The 17,345-nt window shown below is 54.7% G+C and overlaps 1 protein-coding gene across 10 annotated transcripts in view; it reads right to left on the bottom strand.

The window, feature by feature from the left end:
- CHL1 (cell adhesion molecule L1 like) overlaps window positions 1-17,345 on the bottom strand; it is a 104,227-nt gene that overhangs the window by 15,030 nt on the left and 71,852 nt on the right. For 6 of the 10 annotated variants that reach the window (XM_036333331.1, XM_036333336.1, XM_036333339.1 and 3 more), the window contains 12 exons: window positions 16,844-16,891; window positions 15,829-15,949; window positions 12,678-12,862; window positions 11,359-11,448; window positions 6,993-7,124; window positions 6,147-6,287; window positions 5,321-5,432; window positions 3,623-3,789; window positions 3,054-3,219; window positions 1,432-1,556; window positions 697-798; window positions 337-534 (listed from right to left, as the gene is read on the bottom strand). In XM_036333331.1, the coding sequence (XP_036189224.1) occupies window positions 337-534; window positions 697-798; window positions 1,432-1,556; window positions 3,054-3,219; window positions 3,623-3,789; window positions 5,321-5,432; window positions 6,147-6,287; window positions 6,993-7,124; window positions 11,359-11,448; window positions 12,678-12,862; window positions 15,829-15,949; window positions 16,844-16,891 (1,587 nt within the window). The remainder of the gene's footprint in view (window positions 1-336; window positions 535-696; window positions 799-1,431; window positions 1,557-3,053; window positions 3,220-3,622; window positions 3,790-5,320; window positions 5,433-6,146; window positions 6,288-6,992; window positions 7,125-11,358; window positions 11,449-12,677; window positions 12,863-15,828; window positions 15,950-16,843; window positions 16,892-17,345) is intronic. The other 4 variants (XM_036333334.1, XM_036333337.1, XM_036333333.1 and 1 more) reach the window with 3 other exon arrangements.

The raw sequence follows: 17,345 nt of genomic DNA, 5'->3' as shown, positions 1-17,345 counted from the left end.
GTGGAGTCCCCGACTTGCTCTCCGTACACTGAAATCCAGCTTGCGCTCCCTCCGCATGTGCTTGCACCATGATGTTCCTCTACCAGACGTCACGCAGAGGAACGCTGGCTCACATCCCTGCCCGCCGGCTCCTGCTCTGTGGCCGACGCTTACATCCTTCTGAACGAGACAGTGTGATTGGAGCGTCTGGTGAGTGGTTAGTTTACAGAACTTCTCCAGCTCTGTCTTGGGAAAAACCTGAAGTCTAAACGCCTGGACCACTCTAGCAGTTCTTTGTAGAGGCAGCCAAACGGGGCCCGACGGAAATGCTGGATGGAAACCTGAGCGCAGACCCACCTGCGGGAGGCGTTTCGTGGTGCTCGCTCGGCCTGCTGGGGCGGCTCCTGCCCACTTCGTTGGTGGCGATGACCCTGAACTGGTACCTCACGTAGGGCGCCAGAGTCAGCAGCACCGTGGTCTCCTCCCCGCGGACGCCCGCCAGCGTCTCCCACCGGCCCGGCTCCTCCCTGCTGCCCTCAAACTCCACGACATACCCTGGGGAAACAGCAAAGGAGCGTGTGTGGGTTAGGGGGAGACTCAGACACAGCAGCAGAAGCAGCAAAGGTTTTACAGGAGAACCCGCCAGCCGTGTCAGGCGTGGCTTTGAGACATGCTTTGTTGGGAGGGTAAGTAGCAGGGGTCCCAGGCTGCCCCTACCACTGATGTTGCTGTTATGGCTGTCCCCGGCGTCCCACGTCAGCCGCACGCTCCTGTTCTGTCGTTCCGACAAGCGAAGGTTCTCGGGGGGATCCGGAACATCTGGTTGAAAACAAAAGGTAAAGGTGAGGAGAGAGCAGGTGGCCTGGCTTGCCGACCCCCCACCAGGCACTTGGCCAGCCTCCCTCCTCCCTGGGCCGCGTCCCCTCCGGGTCCCTGTCACAGGCAGTGTCCTCATGCTGCCCCCTGTGGGAAGATCCTCCCGAGATCCCCCAGGGCTGAGGCCTGTGCCTGATCCCCCCACCAGCACCCCATACAGCATCACCTGCCCCCCACTGCGCCTGGCAAGGGTATGCGCCGAGGGAAAGGAATGAAGCATCAAGTCTTTAAGGCAGGGGTTCTCAACCTGTGGGTCGCGACCCCTTTGGGTCACCTAAGACCATCGGAAAACACATATATAATTACGTATTGTTTTTGTGATTAATCACTATGCTTTAATGATGTTCAATTTGTAACCATGAAATTGGGGTCACCACACCATGAGGAACTGTATTAAAGGGTCGCGGCATTGGGAAGGTTGAGGACCACTGCTTTAAGGGAAGATGAGGAGAAAGTATTTGAAACCAGGCTACTACTTAATTGAAAAACCCAAACTAACAACATAAGTGCAGGGGCCCAGGTAATCACTGGCTGAATGTCATCGTAACGGAGGGCTTCCCACAGCGCGCCGCTCACCGAGCACGGTCACGCGAGTCTCGCTGGCAGCGCTGTCCAGAGCTGTGTGAGCCAAGCAGGTGTAGACGCCTTGGTCCTCCAGCGTGAGGTTGGAGATGGTCAGGTGGGCTCCGTCAATCAGGATCCTGCAGGGGACAGGGAGCGCAGGGTGAGGAAGAAAAGAGCAGGAACGACAAACACAATCCTTTCAAAAATATGTTTTCCTGCCCGGCCGGCGTGGCTCAGTGGTTGAGCGTCGACCCATGAGCCAGGAGGTCACGGTCTGATTCCCTGTCAGGGCCCATGCCCGGGTTTCGGGCTCGATCCCCAGTAGGAGGCGTGCAGGAGGCAGCTGATCAACGATTCTCTCTCAGCATTGTTGTTTCTATCTCTCCCTCCCTCCCTTCCTCTCTCTCTAAAATCAATAAAAACGTATTTTTAAAAATGTATTCTCCAATGAACACCATTCGGCCAACTTCACGCAATGCAAACGTGGTTAGAGAGCCGCGCCGTCGGAAACTGGATGTAAAAAGCATCGCTCAGGCACACGCAGATCCGCCAGCACAAAGGGAGAAGTTTTGTTTTGTTTTGTGTTGTGTTGTGTTTAGTGACCAAGCCCAGCCACACAGGACGGCTCCGTGTGGCCCTGTGTCGCTGGGTGCACCTGAGAGTCCGTGTCTCACACCTGCCACGCGTCTGAGTAACTCTCACCGGGTGTATGTTAGGGAACTCCACGCAGAATCAGCCGGCCGCTTCTTTCAAAGGAGCTGCTGTGGCTGCCCCGGACCACGCGCCCCACGTCCCCATGGGCTCAGGTAATCTCTGTTTCTGACCCATTTCAGTTTCCATTTCCCCCCCTCCACCCCTGAGCAGGCTGCACCCTGGAGTCTGACAGCAGCTAAACTGTGGGATTCATCCGACCAGCAGGGGGCAGACCAGCCCTTCTTTTCCTATATCCTCTGCCCAGAGCTTTGATCATTCCTCCCACTTTTGCCACTTTGTAATCAGATCACTATACGAAAAACGGTTAAGATGAATGACAACTTTTACCACATCTATGTACTGTTAACATAAGTATTCAAGTATTTTCTTAAAAAGTAAAGTCTCATTACATTTGAAATATGTTCACAGCAGTTTGCTCGTTAGTTGATATAAATGTCGTCCTGTGGGAAAAGAAACTGTTCTGAGGGGTTTTTATGTTCTTTGTTTTTCTTTAATATGTTTTTCTTATTTATTTATTTTTTTAGAGAGACAGAGGAAGGGAGACGGAGAGAGAGAGAAACATCAATGAGAGAGAAACATTGATGAGAGAGAAACCTCAACTGCCTCCTGCACGCCCCGGGCATGTGCCCTGACCGGGAAATTGAACCGTGACCTCCTGGTTCATAGGTCGACGCTCAACCACCGAGCCACACCAGTTGGACTCGTCTGCATTTTTTCTGTCCCTCTGTACACAGGATGGAGGCACACACGTGCACTCCCCAAGCCTCCCTGGCAGGATTGGAATAAACACTCAAAAATGATTCAAGCCTGTCTCTGCTGAATTGGCTCAAGCAGTGACAGGCAGCTGGACCCACTGGCTGTCTGGTTACCGATCCAGTGTTGACCTTTCACACCTGCTCCTGCCGCCCGCACTCGCCCACCTGCCGTCCTCAGTGCCGTTGGTCTCGAAGGCGGCGCCCCCTTTGCTCCAGGTCAACCTCAGACTCGGTTTCAGGTGCGGGTCACACTCGCTCTCGCAGTGCAGCTCCAGTGTGTGCGACCGGGGGACGCGGGGGTTCCTGGGGGAGACCTGGAGCTTCGTGGCATCTGTGGCACCGAACAAACACGGGGGTTAGGGCTGCAGGGCACAGCCGTTACCCGGGCTGCAGCTCCACCAGCCACAGCTGCCGGCGGGACAGTGGGTCCCCCTGCAGAGCCTGTCACTGATACCCCAGCATCACAGCGCAGTGCTGGCTGCTTCCACCCGGCCTGGGCAACGGCGTGGTTCACGTGGGAGGGGTGATCAATAGCTTAGCGATTTCCCTGCGTCCTGGGCTCAGCGAGCAAGGAGTACGAGCAAACAAAGGCCTCCATGTTTTGTTTTGTTTTAAAAAAAGACTCAATTTCTTGCCCTGGCCCGTGTTGCTTACATCCCATTTCACTTGGGAAAATGGCGACCTATGGGACCCGCGTTAAGAGCTCACGCCAGGCGGAAACAGAACAGACTCACTGCGGATGTCCAGACTGGCCGTGACTGCGGTCTTCCCCTGCGCGTTCTCCACCCAGCAGGAGTAGGCGCCCGCGTCCTCCACGGTGGCCTCGCGGATCTGCAGAGTCCCGTTCGCGTGGACGTGGTACCGTGGGCCTTCGAGAGGCCTGGCTGCATCCGCCTTCTGCCTGTGGACAGAGGGCGTGGGTCAGCGTGGCTGTGCGCCCCGGACACTAGCAGAGGTCGTGCGAGCTTTTCCTTCCACGGGAGCCTCGCTGGCCTCACGCAGTGTTCCCTGGGGCTCACTTTTCCCCCCATGGGTGACTGACTGTCGTGTCTGCCCCAACGATGGTGCCCAGGGGAGCTCGGGTCCGGGCCCCATGCTTCTGCTGTATTTTTTAAAATATGTTTTCACTGATTTTTAGAGAGAGAGTGAGGGATGAGAGAAACGTCAATGATGAGAGAGAATCATTGATCAGCTGCCTCCTGCATGCCCCACAATGAGGATCCAACCTGCAACCCGGCATGTGCCCTGACCAGCAATCAAACTGAGACCTCCCGGTTCATAGGTCAATGGTCAACCACTGAAACACACCTGCAGGGGCCCCTGTATTCCTCTGCTGGTCATACCGCCCTGCAGCTGTCCTTGGTGCTGAATAAATGTTCTCTGATGGTGAACCCACAGGGCTGGTCCATGCTCCAGGGGAGGGTGGCAATTAGGGCACTTCCCTGTCTCCCCTGGGGCCTGGATGGGAGGCTGGGAATGGAGGGACCATGACCTCCACAACCCCTGCTGTGTTGGGGGCCACTGGTCAGTGGAGACGTCACAGGCCCGGGGTCCTTCCTGTCCGGTAGGCCTGGGTTCTGTCTACCCTGCAAACCCGAGTCATTTCCCTCATTCACCATTGTCCATGCACACCCTGCCCCAGCCTGCACACTTCCCAGCCACAGGCTGTGGGCTGAAATTTCCCAGGACACACTGCTGCCCCCACCAGACTGCAAGGGCCGGGGCCTGGGTCAGGCCAGGGAAGCAGGGCCTCCCAGGCAAAATGGAAGAGGTGCCCCAAATCTCAGTGTTCAAGATCAGTCATGTGTTAATGGAGTGGTTTTAAAGATCAAAAACAACACACTAAACATCCACAATGAACAACATCCCCGAATTCTAGGTAAAGACAGGCTCTGACCCAGGCCGCTGGCCCTGCTCTGCCCACTCTGGTCTCAGCCCCCAGCACGCCGGGAGTGACGTGGGGGCCCCTGAAACACCGCGTGTGGCCAGTGAGGCAACACACATGTCGGTCCATGTAACAACACGGCTGGACTCATGACACCGGCAACGGAGTGACGTTAAATGCACACCCACGTTGGAGAAGTTGTCAGCAGGGTTAGAATGAACGCAGGCTCGATCACTATCTAGAAATGACCTCACTCAGCAGTAATTCAGGACACGGGACCTTAGAGGCACCCGGCGTGGGACACACTCTAAGTTCATTTTCATAGTCACCCCGATTCTTTGCTGTCCCCCAATCTCCCCGAGTGAGCAAACCCACCAGGCTGGTCCATGCTCCCGGGGAGGGTGCAATTAGGGCGCTTCCCCATCTCCCCTGAGGCCTGGGTACAGGTGGCAACACGGAAACAGGGCGCCTATCATGTGACAGAGGAGGAAACGAAGACGGACCCACGCCTGACCTTCTCTCAGGGACGCGGTACGCGGTCACCTACCAGGACACCATGGCCTGGGGCGAGGCGAAGAACTCGCAGCGCAGGAAGGCGCTGGACCCCGCCACGGCGGCGTAGCTCTCCTCATCCTCAGTTTCTATCAGTGGACGGACATCTATTCGAAAAACCACGTCAACAGTTTGAAACGTGCATGTAAGAAATGACATGTGCAGACCTGGCTAGTGCAAACTGTGCTGCTATGAGCATAGGGGCGCACACGTGCTTTTGAATCACTGTTTCCGGTTTCTTAGGATATATTCCCAACAGTGGGATCGCTGGGTCAAATGGCCGCTGATTTTTAATGCGTTGAGGAAACTTCACACTGTTTTCCACAGCGGCTGCACCAGCCTGCATTCCCACCAGCTGCGGACTCGGGTTCCCCTTTCTCCACAGCCTCGCCAGCACTGGCTGTTTGTTGATTTATTGATGGTAGCCACTCTGGCAGGTGTGAGGTGGTACCTCATTGTCGTTCAAATTTGAGGGGACATAGGAGACACCTGTAATACTCTCAACAATAATGGTAAGTTTTAAAAATAAAGAAACAACATGTGCAAACTAAATGCTCTTTATGCAGCCAGAGACTATTATGAGAATGGAACAGAGCAGAATATTACAGTCCCTGTTCTTGAGTTAGAAGCTACCCAAAATCAACACACTTGTGCAGGTATAACTTTAGTAGAAAGTCTGACGCCCACATGTCAGGCGGAAGGGCTCTGCCTGCCCATGTTTTATGCGTGAAGGATTCAACGAGCTGGTGTGCGTGGCCCTGACCGCCGTGCCCTGGACCACGGCCGGAGGAAGGGCCTTCTTGTGGGCGGGGGGCGCTCACCGACCACGTCGACATTGGCGTTGGCCAGGATGGTGCCATGCGCGTTGGAGGCCTCGCACTGGTACACGGCCGTGTGGTTGGGCTGCAGGTCGGTGAAGCTGACCTCCCCGGGGGAGACAACGTCACCGGCAAATGGATTTTCTGCAGGAGATTAGAGTGTCAGTGTGAGAAACATGGGACCTAAAACATTCATGCACCGTCCATCACGCGTGTCACACAGCATTTATATTTTAAGAGCCGTTGAGGGTGAGTGATTGTCCACTGCATCTGATTCTTTAGACTTTCCCAACGCCAGCTGTGAGTTTCGTTCCCAGACCCCTCCGCCGTTTGGTATTTATTGCCAAAACGGCGACTGCCTCAGGCTCCTCGCCTCTCCACAGCCACACCCGATGGTGGAATGCCTGGTTTCCCTTTAGCAGGCCCGTCTGGCTATGACCTGGACGTCACTTCTCTTATAAATTCAGGTCTTGATCCTGCCCAACGTAATGCCCACATTCACCCACCTGGCGCCAACCCTCCAACACTGGCCCTGTCCCCACACCTTCCCTCTGTCTCCCTTCCTGCCCTCTTTGCTTTTCTTTAAAATATGATTTTTATTGCTTCCAGAGAGGAAGGAAGAGGGAGAGAGAAACATCAATGGTGAGAGAGAATCATTGATGGGCTGCCTCCTGCAGGCCTCCTACTGGGGATCGAGCCCACACCAGGCATGTACCCTGACCGGGAATCAAAAAGCAACCTCCTGGTTCATAGGTCAATGCTCAACCACTGAGCCACACTGGTGGGCGTGGCCCTCTGTGCATGGCCTTCCATGGCCTTCCGCCCCCGTCACAGCTGGTTGGCACGTACCCTCTATGGGGATGCCGTTGACTCGCCACCGGATGACGGGCTCGGGCTCGCCCTCCGCCTCGCACAGCAGGATGCCGCTGCTCCCCGTGCTATACACGCCACTCTGGGGTTTCTTCGTCCAGCGAGGGGGCTCTGGGAACAAAGTCACGGGCTCCTCAGAGATTTATCCACATCAGAGGGTCCACCAACATCAAGGCCCGCACTTCCATGCACACCAGCAGGTGGCAGACACAGCAGGGGTTCAGGGATGTTTGCTGAGTGTTCTGTAAGGTCAGGATGCATGTGTGTGCCTGTGTGCACATGTGCTTGTGTATTCACATGTGCACATGCTTGTGTATGCGTGCATGTGTATGCATATGAGCTTGTGTTCAGGTGGGTGCACATGCGTGTATGTGCATGTGTGCATGAATGTGTGGGTGCGCATGTGTGTGTTCTCACTTGGACTGTCAGCATGGATAAGAAATTCAACCTACTAAAACCAGGTATCTGTAATTGCTATTTCGGTATTTTGCTGCACGCATCCATCTCAACAGCAGAGCGTGGAGGAGAGGCGGATGGCGCTCTGTGGTGCTGGCTGCAGCTTAGCTTCCAGGAGCGGCAGGGAGCTGAACTTGGCCGACAGTAAGAAACAGAACGTTCCGCCCTTCGTTTCAGTGTCTCTGAATGAATGGCTTTGCAGCACTTCTTATCCATACCTGTCCCTGCCCGTTCGTCTAGGAAAGCACTGGGCAGCATTCATTCCTAGAGAGGCTTTTGTAAGAGGGAGGGGAGCCTATCGGCAGCGTTTAGCTTTTGCCCTTGAAACAATGAGGAAAAGAAACACTTCAGTTATCTGCATCTCCCTGTGCCGAAGGCTCCGGGCGGCAATCCTAAGGGGAGGCTCAGGGGGGAAGCAGGCGTGTTTCTTTAGTGCAAATACGACTGTGGTGCTTGTCACCGTAAGCACATCACCGTGTGAGGCGCAAATCAAAGATTTCGATGGAAGTGTGGATGGTTCGGGTAACCTGGTTTCGGAGAAAACTGCACCATCCCTGCCGGCGGTCATTCCCTTCGAGTGTCGCCGGGTTGTCTCCCGCAAACGACTGAATTTTCCATTTTAGTCAAAGAGGAAAGTCTTCAAAGTGCATGGCTACGTACAATGAAAAACGCGTAACCATCGTTTTAAAGCAAAGGAGGGAAAAGGTGATTAGATGGAAAGAAAATGCCTATAGATTTGCGAGGAAAACCAAAAACATACAAGTTAACCCTGGCAAGTTCAAGGAAGAGAAGGGCTTCGGTGTGTCGCACCGGAGGTGGACGTAACTCTTACCCCCAAGTTAAACATCCGTGTTCATGATCTACAACCTGTGAATATTTAGTTTAAAATGCAATCGTCACATTACACACTGCACATCCCTCACTGAGGAGCAGGGGCTGGTTCCTGTGTGTGTGTGTGTGTGTGTGTGTGTGTGTGCTTTATGGTAACTTTATTTTTTGTCTTCTCATAAACTACATTAAAATGAACTACTTGAGTTAAAGCTCCATGAACGTGAGAATTACCACATTTCCCACAGAAAGCTCTCAGAGCCCGTCACCGCGAAGGAGACTCAGGGGGTGACGTACAGCGTGGTGACCGTGATGATCAGCACGGGGCGGTGTGTTTAAAAGCTGCTGAGAGAGAAGATCCCGAAGGTCCTCATCACAAGAAAGATCCTGTAACTGTGGATGGATCTGGAGGTCACTGGGGTGACCGGGGTGATTAGAGCACAATGTCCACAAACATTAGTCACAACGTCGTACACTTGCAATGGATTCATGTCAATCATCTCTCAAAACATGTCAATCATATCTCCATAAAAATAGCAACATTAAGGAGGTCTGGTCACGATGACATTTCCCTACATCTACACACGTAATCAAGTCAGGATTTCTATTTCTCTTCTCATTGATTCTTTGGTGTCTGCCTGAATGTCGGTCCCTGTTGGAGCTGAAGGGGCTGAGGTGGCACCGTGTCCAACCCTCTCACCTGGGGACGGAGGCTGAGCTTTGAGAAGTCCCCTCCCTGAGCACATCCCCAGGGAACAAGCCCCACTTCCTGCCCTGCCCGTCCTGGGACCTGCGAACCCACCACCGTGTGAGCAGCATCGAGGCCAAAGCAAACGCTGTAGGTTTTCTAATTCGTTCTGACTCTACCCTTTGGACCGTGGAGGAGCCGCGCCCATTACTGCACCCACGTCCCCTCCTCTTCCAAATCCAAGGTCCCGTCTGTCAGCTGCCTCGGAGGTTCTGGTATTCACTGGGAATCATGGCTAACCTTGACCCTAGCCTTTCCGCACAGCTCTCTGTAGGAAACTGCTTGGAACTTCTTTTTACGCTTCTCACCCCCGTCTCTCCTGGAGAAGTGAGCTGGGCCTGAGGCAGGCAGGCAGGCCTGGCCATGCTGTGAGAGAGACCTAGTCGGAACTGCCTACTTGGAAGCTGCAGAACTGCCTCAGAATCCTCTCGGGCCACACTGTCTTGCCCGCAGCCCAGACCGAGACCCACCCACTGGGGTCCTGGGGGAGCCCCGAGACCGTGTCCCTAATGGGCCAGGTTACTCTTCCTGTGTCTCCCTGGCTGGGCACAGTGGGGAAAAAAACACAGGGCAAGCAAATCTGAGTTGAACTGAAATGATGGACCCCAAAGATTCCCTTGAAAAAGGCATAATATGGGGGCAGTCATGAGGGGGGTGAGGTTCACTACTTCCTGTTGCCCAGGATCTCCCTTTTACGTGTGGTTCGCTAAGGAACCTACGGTGAGTCTGAGGGCGTCAGCGACAGGGCAGGTGGAGGTGAGGCCGGAGGCCCGCAGGGATGTTTTCCAAAATCAGACCCTGCAACTCTATTCTCGAAAGGCAAGATCTGGTTGAAAAGAGTTTTTTAAAAAGGCTCAAGCGAGAGAAACGTTAAGATGGAAAATTCTGAGAGAAATCCATCATTGAATCCCATTCTTTCATCCTAAGATATAACATGGTAACTGATGGGACGCAACACATGTCAAAACGTTACTCACGTTGTCATAACGCAAATTTAAAAATACGATGACAAATGGACCTGATGCTGCTGGGAACTGAGGTGCAGATGTTGAGCACTGAGGCTCCAATAATGGAAGAGAACGACGGTCCTGGATAGAATAGGCTGCAGACCTGCCTTCTCGGAGCACATGCTCCCTCCGCTGCGACTTCCCTTCCCGGCCACTCATCAGTTTGGCTCAAATAAACTCATAAAAATTCTCTACAGGTTTGGACGCTTCTTATGTTGACATAATGAACAGGATATATATGTAATAGAGACTATAACAATATGTATGTATATGTTCATACGTCTACATGTGTTCCCTTGCGTACGTGATCCGTCTCCTTTACTACATGTGCAATAGTTTCATGGTGGAGCCTGGAAGGAATCGTTTTGCCGAGTCAGCCTCCCGGCTGCTTTCGCTTCTGCTGATCGCAGGCGTGAAAATGCAGCTTGCCCCCCTCTTCAGGCTGTGGTGGTTCCGTCACAGAGTGTGCTGTGTCCCGGGGTGAAGGACTCTCACATGGGGGTGGGGGAACCGCACACAAGGCCTGCTTTCACTGAGGCACAAGGGGGCTTTCAGACGGACTCGAATTTCAAAGTTCACGGCCGCCCTCCCCTCCCCATGTGGCCCATGTGGTTAATTTGAGTTTCTACGCCAAAGACAAAAGCAGGGAGCGCAGGAGGCAGGCGAAGGCAGAGGAAAGTTGAATGAAAGCGAAGAGCGCTGGCCCGCCCCTGAGCCCAGTGAGGGTTGTATTTATGCGGCTTCCACACTGAAACAGGGGAAGGGCTCCTGGAGGCCCCTGCCTTCTCCCTGGTCCGTGAATTCGTGAAGGGCAGCCGCAGAAACACAGCGGAGGCAATGTGTGGTGTCTCATTAAGGGGAGAGGATTAAGTATCCCCAATAAAAACATGATTTGCATCTCAATAGTGCTCCTGGCTGGTTTATGAATGGTGGGACAGTCTGTGCAGGAAACCTGTATTCCTTTGCAGTCCTCCAGGCCACAGGGCGAAGGGGATAATTTATTCTACATCCTTGACTTCCCTTTCTATTTTTTTTTTTGCATCCCTTGCAATTCTTTTGAAAGCTTGCCTTCCAGTCGGGAAACCACAGCCAGATTGCTAAGATGTGTAGTTCCCGCAGCCAAGCCCGCCATCTGGAGGGGTTTGCAGGAGTCAGCAGCTCTGGGTCCAGCAGCAGCTATGGGCCAGGCAGGGTCCCGGTGCTGGTGCGGGGGCCGAGGCGGGGTCCCAGAAAATAGCCCTGCTGCCCGGCACAGCCAAGCCATATAGAAACACCCAGGAGGACTACGATCACAGGTAACAGACACCTCTCAAACGCCTCCTCTCTGGATGATCCAAGTCCCAGGCTGCAGCCTGTGTCCTGGTGTGTGCACAGCAATGGCTTCTCCTGTCTGGTTCTGCGGGAACAAGAACGTTATGTTCCCAGCCCTGAGTTCAGGTCCTCCTCACACAGCCAGTCACCTGTGGGAGAGGCCTGGGGAACACGGGTTCCCCCCAAACAGCAGCCTGGCTAAGCCGTGGGGCAAACACCTGTGTGTAGGGCAAACTTGTGTCTCCTTCTTCCTTTTCCGAAGTAACTGGAACGGGGGTTTGGGGGGGGGGGGGGGCCTGGACCTAGGGGCTCCTTGAGCAAACTGAAGCTTGAAAGGTAAACTTATTGGAACATAAATGGAAGCCCTAGAAAGCCAATCCATGAATGCAGCCCTGAAGGGGACAGTTCCCCTCATCATGAGGCCCACACAGTGCGACACAGTGAAAACCCGGAATCATCCCACGGGCTCGGTCAGCACAGTCCACCACCCACGTACAGGGGACCTCAGTGTCCGCCCAGGGAGAAAGCCTCCGTCAATCAATTCCCAGGTGACGAGGGAGCCTCCCCTCCCCCAGCAGGCAGGGCCCCGGTGTCTACATTTGGGGCGCCCTTTTTAAATGATGGCCTCACTGCCCAATGACTTCTATCCCATCACACACAACAGCCACCCCGCTGTTGACCAAAAGGCTTGGGTTTCCAGAGAGAGAACCTAAGTATAACCAAGGTGTGTTTGCACCTTTGGGTAGAGAATTCATCTTTCCGCCTCAGAGTCTGTTATTCTTTCCCCATCACTAACATAGAGAATATCCGCTGGACACGGACAGAAAAAACGTGCCCGGGAAAGAGCTGGGACAACAGTGTGTCTGCCTCGCTCATCTCGGGGGGGAGGAGGGGGGAAGCAGGCTCAGAAAGTGGAGGGAACTCGTGGCGGACACGGCGAGTTAATGACGGGGCGGGAAACGCGGCCGAGCTCTCCTGGAGTCCTCCTGACCTTCTCCCATCACAGAGCTCACTGCTCTGAGATCCGACCTTGGGCAGCGTCACAGGTATATTAATATAAACGTGTTTTCTCACAGTCTGAGGCCAGGAGGCCGGATTGAAGGACTAAGTGAGGGAGGCCTGGAGGCCTCTGACTGACCGTCCCCTCCCTGTGGTTTGTGTGGTGACAGACCAGTGAGTGATGTGGCACCCAGAGCCCGCTCCGCAGCCCACTGGGGGTCAGTTACTGCCATGACACACCTGCTGCACAGAGGTAGGTGCGCCACATTCCCGCTACACAGAAGAGAAATGAATCGCGTGGGGCAGAGAACGTACCTTCTACCGTGACGTGGAAATCGTGCGTGGCCACGCCCAGGAAGTTGGTGGCCGTGCAGCGGTAATTCCCTTTGTCATCGTAGGAGACGTTCTCTATCTTCAACATCTTGCCGTAATTCTCTTTCGTTTCTCTTCCTTTTGGTAAATCACCACCCACTTTTTCCCAACCGACCTGTGGTGTTGGCCTGAAAAACAATCAGGAGGTGATACATGTCTCTAAATGGGCAAAATGAGAGGTAAAGAACCCCATGGGACACACCCCCATCACGTGGCTTTCCTGCGTGTCCTGAGTCCCACCGAGGGATGTCCGTTCGCATTCCCGCGGCCCAGACCCGCCCACACCACCAGGGTGGACTCGGGGGCTGGCTCAGGCCGCCACCCTCAGCACCTCCTCCCACAGTCTCTTCCTCACACCCTCCCTCCTGTGAATGGGGCCCACTGCAGGGACGGGCTGGGCCGTGGGGGTGGCTAGTGAAGGATGGACAACTGGACGCCTAGACATAGGGCAAGAGAGGTGTCAGGTGTGAAATCTCCTGTGGCGACTGGAAGTGGCCAGAAATACCAGCCCCACCCCTGTATGAGTCTGAACACGAGATAAAGGAGGACCCAGTGGCCGGCCGAGGGGAGCCCTGAGACGCTGCAGACAATGTCTCAGGTGAGACAGCCACGGGGCTGGCTGCAGACCTGAGCGCCCGGCCGACACGGGCCAGGCTGAGAGCACGCGGCCCGCGGGGGCCGCATGAGTGCATTCGCCAGGGGCCTTGGAGCTCACGGCCTAACAGGTGCTTCGCCCGCGTCTCCGAATGGCTGTGTCCCGCCCCATCTGTCAACATGGAGAGGCGCCAAGTCACAGGCTGCTGGGACCACAGTCCCCCCCAGCCCGGAGCCCTCACAAGCCCAGACTTCGGTAGTGCCAGCCCTCCCCTTCTGCCCATCCTCGGAATTAGTCTCATCCTCTAAACCCCGCCCCTGGAGGACAGAGGGAGAGGAGCGTGAGCGTCAGGCGATGATGGCGAAGCTCCTTCCTCAGGGGCGCAGCCACACCTCCGCAGCCCGGCAGCTGTATTCTTGCCAAACTGTTTTTTGCTCTTTTCTATTTAATTGAAGGAAGATCTACTGACAGCGTTTGAGCGAGGAAGACTTGAAGGAAAATACAGGCTGTGCCCCCCAAAACGTATACACACGTAACAGCTGATAGCTCAATTGCTGTTTCTTCCTTTTCAGATCTAACCCATTGGGGTATGTAACTCGTCAAAGTGTGTATATTTTTAGGGGACACTGTGTATTGTTTAACCTCTTTATTATGTGAGAAGGTGACAGTGTCAGGCTGGGCGCCAGCGCCCCTGCAGAGTTTCCCGTTTCATGATGACTACCCACAGGTGGACACTTCTACATGTCCTCCGGGTCAGAGACGCTCCATCCCTTGACTGCTCGGAGCAGCTCCTTGGGTTGAAAAGTGCAGAAATAAGCTAAACATCGAGGTGGCTCAGATTCTGGAGACAGACAGGAGAGGGGACTCCAGGTCTCGGGGCTCCCCCCCCTCCCCTGCCCCGGGGCGTGGAGAAACCCAGCCGACATGTGGTGTGTGAGACACCGCGCCTGACACAGGAGACCCGGTGGGCGTCCAGGGATGACTGGTCTGTGACTGCAGAGGGCGTGGCTTAAAACTCCCGAGGAAAAAAATGAGCAGCTCTCTCAGATCCCACAGTGCGTCCCCTGCATCTGAAGCAGGACACACCCCAGCACCGGCAGGCAGGGCCCTGCGTGTCAGGGGAAGTCCGTGCACCGGGCCCCGGGTCCCAGGACGACAGGTTTCTGTCCCTTCTGCAGATTCCTCCCTGGGCTGCATGTCTCGACAGCACGGGGCAGCGTTTCCATGGTTTTGAAAGCAGCCGTGCGCCACCATCCACCCCAGGAGGAAGACTGTGGCCTTTGTGGGAAATAAGGAGGGAGGGTGGCTGAAAGGTCGCCGGGCCCACAGGGCCAAGGGGCACGGTGACGAATCCTGAAAGAATGTGACTTCTCCCACCACAGGCTCACGGGCACCAAACCACAGGGCGGTGGTTCCCACATGGTTCCCACCAGCCGGACGCGCCCACCTTCTCACACAATAGGGACCAGCTTCCGGAACAGGCCCTGACGTGTAATGTGAAACCACTCACTGGGAATGTACACCAAGCTATGGGCGACCACGACTTCTAAACGCCACGTCCTGCCCCACTGACCACTGCCCAGCGACGGGGGGCGGGGTGGGGGGGCGCACCCTCAGCTCGCAGATGAGGAAGGAACCGGGTGCTGGGGCCTGCTTCCCACGGAGGCTGGCGGGAGGCAGGCAGCACAGACAGACAAGAGGCCGGAGAAAGAACACCTGCCTGGCCATGTGTTAGAGAAGATGGGCCTTGTTTGCGAGGACTTAAGAAGGTTACTCAATAAACGCAGCGATTCCAAAATGTGGGTGGTGGAACCGGACTGCCCTTTGGGCAATGCCACATACAGATAACGTACCATGGAAACGTACACTGGAAACCTATATGATCCGATTAACTGAGATCATGCCCCAAAGCGAATTAAACAAAAGAGAGAGAAAAGATATGACCACGTGAAGGACCCCTCGCTTTCCTGGGGTATTTGGAAATGTGTGTTTTTGTCGTTTTTTTCAGATAAAGTCCAAGGAATTCTAGGCTCAAGTGAAACTGTCTTAACTTCTATGGATGGGCCCCCTCGTGCTGTGGGAAGCAGGGGACAGGAGAGGCAGATGGAGTCCTGGGAACCTGACAGGGAACCTGAGGAGGAGCTGGAGGGACAGCGCCAGCCCGGGACCAAGCCCTGTCCCTGCCTCCACCGCAGCCGGCTCCAGCTGGGCCCTCAGGGTGGCACCCGCTGACTGAGCACAGGGGGCTTCTGTCACCATCGCCCGTCCTCACTCCCACACTGACGGAGTGAGCGGCTTATAGACCAGTCCCAGCGCCAGCCTGAAGTCTGGATGGTGGAGTGACAATTACTCCCTCCAGACATGTGCTCACTCGTTCTTTTTAAAAAAAGGAAACAGTCGAAAACGGGGTGTGCAGGCGCGCCTCAATGGGCATCACATTCCTTACACAGCGCACGGATGGTCGGGGCTGACGGACGGTCGGACGGGGCAGGTACTCACAGGCCTTCGGCGAAGCACTCCAGCACCAGGGTGTCCCCCCAGAGGACGGTGACCGCGGACTCGGGGCCCCTCGCCGCCGGAGGCAGCAGCAGGCCGGGCTTTCTCTGCTTGATGGAATTCGCTGGAGGGAAAAGAACAGTGTCCTGTTTTTCTCTGGCTCAGAGAATGACTGTCCTGTGGCTCTATCCCAGGGGTGGGCAAACTTTTTGACTCGAGGGCCACAATGGGTTCTTAAACTGGACCGGAGGGCCGGAACAAAAGCATGGATGGAGTGTTTGTGTGAACTAATATAAATTCAAAGTAAACATCATTACATAAAAGGGTACGGTCTTTTTTTTTTTTTTTTAGTTTTATTCATTTCAAACGGGCCGGGGATCCAGCCCGCGGGCCGTAGTTTGCCCACGGCTGCTCTAAACTGTTCTCAGAACAGACGTAACCCGATGCCTCTATGGGAGTGAGGGGTGGATGGACACAGACACACCTCCCGCATCTGGGTGTTGGCACAGAGATGCCCCCCTGCACCGGCGTGAGGCCGGAGGAGGAAGTCTGTCCTGGCCAGGCCTTCGGGCCCAGGATTCAAACACGGCGGAGAGAAGAGCTCATTTCCTGACGGAAGCCCTCCAGTTCTCGGACGTCTGATTCTATGGTCTACACCGGAGTCGTGCCCGCCTCACTCAATAACTCTGTGTGTCTCTGTGTCTTTGTCTCTCATTTAAACCAGGGGCGGGGAGCCAAGGGCCTTTGGAGATTTATCACATCATTCGCGGGCCACACAAAAGTATCAACTTAAAAATTAGCCTGCTCTATTTGGTCTAACATTTAATTAGCTCACCCCTAATATATTTAAGGCGGGGGGGTTTTAATAGGCACCTCTATGTTAAGGGATTTTCTTTAACATGAATATTAGTATTTCTATAAACTCACAAAGGTATCAGAGGAAAAACTCAAATTGTGAGATGGCAACGAGCTACAACGCTGAGAATCACTGCCAACACGCTACACACGACCGACTTACCCCGGGAGCCGGTCTCTGTGGGTGAACCCGAGTCATTAGCATGCTTTACTGAAATGAGAAAATGGAAGAGAAAACTCACAAACACAATGGTGGGTGTGGATGCCAACAGAGAATGAGGAGTCACATTCCTTCCTGAGAAAAAGCACAGCGCGAGGCAGGACACGCTTCACTAGAGCACCGTCTTTAGGGAGACAGTGGGAGGGACATTCACGCAGAGCTTAACCTTGAACTGTCACAGGTGGATCCAGGTGGGAGGACACAAGTGGCAGCTCAGGGAGGAGAGCGGAGCCCTGGCAACATGCACCACACGTAACGACAGAGAAAGTCACCATCCAAACTAGACAACGGACAGCCATGCCCACCCGGCGCCAGCAGAGCCGACGGTCCTCCCTGGACCTCCGGGCTGTTCTCCCCTGACGATGCTTTCCCATTTGGGCACCCGGACCCAAGTAGGGGAGGGAAGCAATTCAAATAACCTTGTCAATTTCGGAAAGACAGAAAA

Source organism: Myotis myotis, unplaced genomic scaffold (genome assembly GCF_014108235.1).
Source record: "Myotis myotis isolate mMyoMyo1 unplaced genomic scaffold, mMyoMyo1.p scaffold_m19_p_13, whole genome shotgun sequence".
Lineage (NCBI taxonomy): Eukaryota > Metazoa > Chordata > Mammalia > Chiroptera > Vespertilionidae > Myotis > Myotis myotis.
The sequence above is the reverse complement of the archived record's forward strand: the minus strand, read 5'-3'. Positions and strand labels throughout refer to the sequence as shown.